Below are 6,275 nucleotides of genomic sequence, written 5' to 3' on the forward strand. Positions count from 1 at the left end.
GCGCGCTATAAAGCCCCCGCCCCGGCGTCCCCTCGTCAGCCCGAAGCCTCCCGGTTCCCCGCCGGCCCCTCCACCTGACCCCCTTTTAAGCACTAGTACAACCCGGGACGTCTTCCATGGCCTCCTCGTAGACCTACCCGCCGGCCCTATCTCCACCCCAACTCCTCATTACACCATCCTTCAAGAGAGCACCGTACCCGCCCACACACTACACATACACTAGGAGAGAGACCACCACCGTGCCTGCCTGCCGCGCCCCCGTCTCCGGCCTGCCTGCCTGCGGCGCGCCACCGCGCGATCGATCGGGTGAGCGGGAGCCGAGTGGGGAATAGAATGAGCATGGCGACGACGGCGCGCGTGGCCGCCGGCGTGGTGCTGGCGCTGGCGGCGCTGGCCCTGCAGGCGCGGGGCGAGGACCCCTACCTGTTCTTCGAGTGGAAGGTGACGTACGGGACCAAGACCCTGCTGGGCGCGCCCCAGAAGGTGATCCTCATCAACGGCGAGTTCCCCGGGCCCAGGATCAACTGCTCCTCCAACAACAACATCGTCATCAACGTCTTCAACCAGCTCGACCAGCCGCTGCTCTTCACCTGGTCGGTAGCCCGAATCGAGCGCGCATTTCGATCGATCGATCGATCGATTCAGGCTTGCATGACATGGCATGGCATTTTTGTTGTGCAGGAACGGGATGCAGCACAGGAAGAACTCGTGGATGGACGGGCTGCCGGGCACGCAGTGCCCCATTGCGCCCAACACCAACTTCACCTACAAGTGGCAGCCCAAGGACCAGATCGGCAGCTTCTTCTACTTCCCATCCGTGGGCATGCAGCGCGCGGTGGGCGGCTACGGGGCCATCACCGTCGTCAGCCGCCTCCTCATCCCGGTGCCCTTCGACCAGCCGCCGCCGGAGAGCGACCACGTGGTGCTCGCCGGCGACTGGTACACCAAGGACCACGAGGTCCTGGCCCGCCACCTGGACGCCGGCCGCAGCATCGGCCGCCCCGACGGCGTGCTCATCAACGGCCGCGGCGGCAGCAAGGACCAGCTGGCGGCCGCGCCGCCCATGTTCACCTTCGAGGCCGGCAAGACCTACCGCTTCCGCGTCTGCAACACCGGCATCAAGGCGTCCCTCAACTTCCGCATCCAGGGCCACGACATGAAGCTCGTGGAGATGGACGGCTCCCACACGGTGCAGGACATGTACGACTCGCTCGACGTCCACGTCGGCCACTGCTTCTCCGTGCTCGTCGACGCCGACCAGAAGCCCGGCGACTACTACCTCGTCGCCTCCACCCGCTTCATCCACGACGCCCGGTCCGCCTCCGCCGTCATCCGCTACGCCGGCTCCAGCGCCCCGCCGTCGCCGGACGTGCCCGAGCCGCCCGCCGGGTGGGCCTGGTCGCTCAACCAGTGGCGGTCGTTCCGGTGGAACCTGACGGCCAGCGCGGCGCGGCCCAACCCGCAGGGCTCCTACCACTACGGGCAGATCAACATCACCCGCACCATCAAGCTCATGGTCTCCCGCGGCTACGTCGACGGCAAGCTCCGGTACGGCTTCAACGGCGTCTCCCACCGGGACGCCGACACGCCGCTGAAGCTCGCCGAGTACTTCAACGCCACCGACGGGGTGTTCAGCTACAACCAGATGGGCGACGCGCCGCCCGCCGTGAACGGGCCGCTCCACGTCGTGCCCAACGTGATCACCGCCGAGTTCCGGACCTTCATCGAGATCGTCTTCGAGAACCCCGAGAAGAGCATGGACTCGTTCCACCTCGACGGCTACGCCTTCTTCGCCGTCGGGTGCGCATTCTTCATCATCAATTATACATTCGTGTTAAATTGCAAGGCAAGATCAGCAAGAAATTCAATTAATCATCCATGGTTGCCTGCAGGATGGGGCCGGGCAAGTGGTCGCCGGAGCTGAGGAAGACGTACAACCTGCTGGACGCGGTGAGCCGGCACACGATCCAGGTGTACCCGCGGTCGTGGTCGGCGATCATGCTGACGTTCGACAACGCGGGCATGTGGAACATCCGGTCCAACCTCTGGGACCGCCACTACCTCGGGGAGCAGCTCTACATGAGCGTCATGTCGCCTGCGAGGTCGCTGCGCGACGAGTACAACATGCCCGACAACGCCCTCCGCTGCGGCAAGGTCGTCGGCCTGCCGCTGCCGCCGTCCTACGCCCCCGCGCGCTAGGAGACCGGCCGATCGACGACCGAGCAAAGGCCCCCCCGCGCCCCCGTTTTCCCGGCCCCTTGACTACTAGCTTGCTTGTGACCGATCGCCATTCCTGTCCTGTGTGCACGTTGTTCTCGAGGGAAATTGATCTCCTGCCTCGGCTGAATCAGCCGGGGCATCAAAAACCAAACTCAGAGAGCAAAATTTAAAGACGAAACTAATTAAAAGAAGCGTAGGGAAGGGAGAACAAGGAACGCCGGCTGGGGGATCATGCAATGGAGTATGTTGTAATCTTGAGATGCCCTCTCAAATCATATATATATTGTAATGGGAGTTATGAAACTATATATATATATATATATCACCGTTTATACCTACACAAAAAAGGGTCCTACTGCTTATATGTATTTTCGTGTGCTTTGATTACATCTTGTACTAAGTTCCTTCTTGTGTTTATCCTTAATCTTGAGATTGGGTGTTTATTACCCGTTTCGAGCAATTAGCTAGGTCAACAAATTCTTATGCTTAGAGCTCGCCATCATGCCAACAACGGCCTCTTTAGTGTCTCACCCAATACAAATTTCAATGCCACTAGAGCATTGTTATACACCCAGCTTACAAGTCGCGGACGCTTCCCTATCTTTAGTGTCTCCTCACCAATCAATTTGATGTTCTTGATTTACATCTCGCTGCCGCTCCTGAACGTGCTCTAAGGTCCGAATTTAGGTGATCCATATTCCTAATCCTAAAAGCCACCATTCAAATAAAAATCCTAAAAGCCATATTAACCAAATGTTTTGCCAAGAGCCTAAGACATACCAAGCGTGTGTGATTGGTCACTACTATAGACTTATATAAGCACTCATAAAAGGGGATATATCTAGTGCAAACCACAACTTCGTGAAAATCCGTGCAAACCACGCAAAAAAAGTCGTCTAAATTCACTAAAAAAATCGCATATGTAGATGATATGATGATAAACAACCTTGTAAAATATCTTGTCTAAACTCGACTTCGTTTGTGAGATATAAAAATAACAAATTTCTAACAAATCATCTGGACAACTTCCTGGCTTGAAATTTGTTCTTTTTATATCTAACAGACGAAGTCGAGTTTGGACATGATATTTTACAAGGTTGTGTACCATCATATCATTTAGATGTGTGATTTTTTTTTGAATTCATACGACTTTTTTGGCATGGTTTGCATGGGTTTTCATGAAGTTATGGTTTGCACTAGATATATTTCCCTCATAAAAAATAAGTAAATTGGAGGCTCATTGTAAAGTTCTGCATTCTTTATGCTCCTTTTCTATTTTTTTTTTTGCTTGGAAACAGGTCTCTAGACACACGGGTAAATTAACACCGCTTGTTAAAATCTAGAAAAATAGTTGAAAACATGTCAACATACGTTCAATCTTGTGTCGAGAATTCGAAAACTATGAGCCTGTACTGATTTGAGTATTCGAATATGGATATCTAGAATCCGCCGTAAGAAACATATGCATAGTAGCGCATGTCATCTTGTTGTATAAATAAATAAAATTCAAATGCTCGTAGCACCCATGTTTTATGGATGTGTTTTTAATTTTTTTTTGAAGGGGATCTGTTTTGTTTTCGATTGGTGGGAATGGCCGGAATCCGGATGGGGACCGACGGGAAAATGTCCTGGCGCCACGCATGCCGGGCCGCAGCCGCATCACATGTTCCTCGGCCCACTCGTGTGGTGTCGTCTAGTCAGCAAGCTGCCCGCTCGCATCGCAGCACAGAAGGGAATAAACAAAGAAGCAAAAAAAAATTCCAATAGCAAGCGGCGGGGGCGACTGCCGCGATGGACCGAGTTCCTGTGAAGTCGATGTAGTATAGATGGTCAAATGGGTGGCACGGCACGACCCAATCCAGACACAACTAGGCACGACACGATTAGGCACGACACGCCTAGGCACGAAAATATTTTCGTGCCGTGCCGTGCCACCCAACGTGCCGGACTTGAGGCCCAGGCACGGCACTAAACCTTTTCGGACCGTGTCGTGCCGCCCGCCGTGCTCGTGCCGCCCAAGTGTCCAAGCATGAGGCTAAGTACTAAAATCCCAACATGGCTCATTCAACGGATCGATTCATCTTGAGTAACAAAAAATGACAGAAATCAATAAAATATCAAGTCTTAGGATCACAACACAGACACACATACACAATCCACACACACAGCAAGAGATAAGCAACAGATTATCAAAGGATGATGTGTTTTCTGCAATGGCTGCCTCATTAAAAACCTATCTAGGTAAAAACTCACACCTCGTGAGAAAACCCTAGATAGAAAAAAGAGTACAGCCCAGCTCATTAAGTTCAAGTTCCAGTCTTAAGTTCACCTCATAGTCATACAGTGCAAATAAACTATCCTATTACACAACAGTTTGTGCTGGAGTTTCATCAATGTACTGATCTTCATAAACTGCCTCTAGGTCTCCATCATCCACCATGTGCTGAGCTCTTTCAGCTGCAGCCTCCCAGTCTTTGATGCATGTGAGCATTTCTACCATCTCTAGCTTCAACTGACGCCTCCTCTCCTCTATGATCCTGCCAGTTAGACTAAAGGTAGATTCTGAAGAGATGGTAGAAACAGGCACAGTTAAAACATCCTTAGCTAAGATAGAAAGTACTGATAAGACTGTTTGTGCTCATGTCACCAGGTCAAGATGTTGAAATCATCATCAAACTGGTTGATAGTGTCACTATCTAGGTAAGCAGTAAGTTCAGAAGAAATATCATATGCACCACTAGTGCTTGCTGCTTGCAGCAAAGCACTTGCATATGTCCTTCTACTAAGAGGAACAGTAAAAGATCCACCAGTACCAACACTGCAAGACCAGACCCAGGAGAAGTAAAAGAGCCACCAGCACACACTCAGCAATGTTGTCACCACTGTGACTGACATCAATAAGTCTGAGACCCAACACTCTCTTCTCTAGTTGCCAATCAGAATTAACATAATGACAAACCACACTAAGGTGATCTTCCTTAGCATTACCAGACCATATATCAGAGGTAAGACCAACAGAGCTAACAGAATTAGAGCTTAAGTACTTCACAAGATCATCACGGCGTTCACTAAAGTACTTGGCAATATCTCTAGTAGTGGTCTGCCTACTAACATGAGTAAATCTAGGGTTATGAGCAATATGAATGTACTCTTTAAACTCATTTGTTTCACCAAACCCTAGAGCCAGATCAAATTTTGCAATCAAACGGCACAATTGAGTACGAGCCACATCAGGACTGTACTCCCAGGAAACCACACTACCGTCAGCATCAAAACTAAGGATTGACTGAGCACCAGACTTCTTTTTCTTATTACGGCAAGTTAGAAGATGCCAACTAAGATGGCCAGTGCCGCTACTAGAAAAGCCAGAAAGGACGGATTTGCAGTGAAGGCACTTGGCTCCATACCCGACGGTCTTACCATTGATCTGCTTGAAGAGCTTCTCGTACTCGTCCCACACCTTGGAGGTGCAGGGCCGTCCCCGCTTCTTGCCGGCGTGGCTGATAGAGTCCGGCGCGGCACCGTCAGCTGCACCACCAGCGCTAGTATCAGCACCGGCACCTACACCAGCATCAGCACCCACACCGGCACCACCAACGGGAGGGGGAGGGAGCATGATTACTTCCACATTACCACGCCGACCAAAAAGCTCCTCCCGTTCCTCCTCCATACCGTCCTCGTCGTCCCCCTCCAGGCCCATCATCCGCAACTCATCGTTGATGGTGTGGCCCTCGTCGTCGTCCATGGCCTGGAGGGCAGGCCAGGCCTTCGGCGCGTCACGGCTTCGCGTCGGCCGGCAAAACCGAGGGAACCGAGCTGTCGGTTAGGGTCCAAAGATCCCAGATCCAGCCCCCTCGGGTACCCCAACGGCTTTGCATCGTCCGAGCAACTGCGCAGAGAGATCAAAAAGATCAGAACAAGAGAAAGAAATAAAAAAACTGAAAAAACACGTTAGGGTTTAGGGGCTTAACAGATCCGTAGCACCAAGGACGCCGGCGAGATCGAGGACGGCCGGATCTACGAGATTTATAGAGGGATGACCGGGTTTGGGGACG

At 52.2% G+C, this 6,275-nt stretch overlaps 1 protein-coding gene across 1 annotated transcript; it reads left to right on the forward strand.

The window, feature by feature from the left end:
- The first annotated feature begins 58 nt into the window (after positions 1–58).
- Positions 59–2,567, forward strand: LOC120698327 (L-ascorbate oxidase homolog). The gene is made up of 3 exons (XM_039981877.1): positions 59–593; positions 682–1,800; positions 1,893–2,567. The coding sequence occupies exons 1-3, from the start codon at positions 334–336 to the stop codon at positions 2,197–2,199; spliced, it is 1,686 nt and encodes a 561-aa protein (XP_039837811.1). The 5' UTR covers positions 59–333; the 3' UTR covers positions 2,200–2,567.
- The last annotated feature ends 3,708 nt before the right edge of the window (positions 2,568–6,275 follow it).

The sequence above is a fragment of the Panicum virgatum genome, chromosome 3K (genome assembly GCF_016808335.1).
Source record: "Panicum virgatum strain AP13 chromosome 3K, P.virgatum_v5, whole genome shotgun sequence".
Classification (NCBI taxonomy): domain Eukaryota; kingdom Viridiplantae; phylum Streptophyta; class Magnoliopsida; order Poales; family Poaceae; genus Panicum; species Panicum virgatum.

Coding starts and splice junctions, on each gene's coding strand:
- LOC120698327 (XM_039981877.1), top strand. CDS start 334: ATGAGCATGGCGACGACGGCGCGCGTGGCCGCCGGCGTGGTGCTGGCG. Junction 594..681: donor CAGCCGCTGCTCTTCACCTG/GTCGGTAGCCCG, acceptor TTTGTTGTGCAG/GAACGGGATGCAGCACAGGA. Junction 1,801..1,892: donor TACGCCTTCTTCGCCGTCGG/GTGCGCATTCTT, acceptor GGTTGCCTGCAG/GATGGGGCCGGGCAAGTGGT.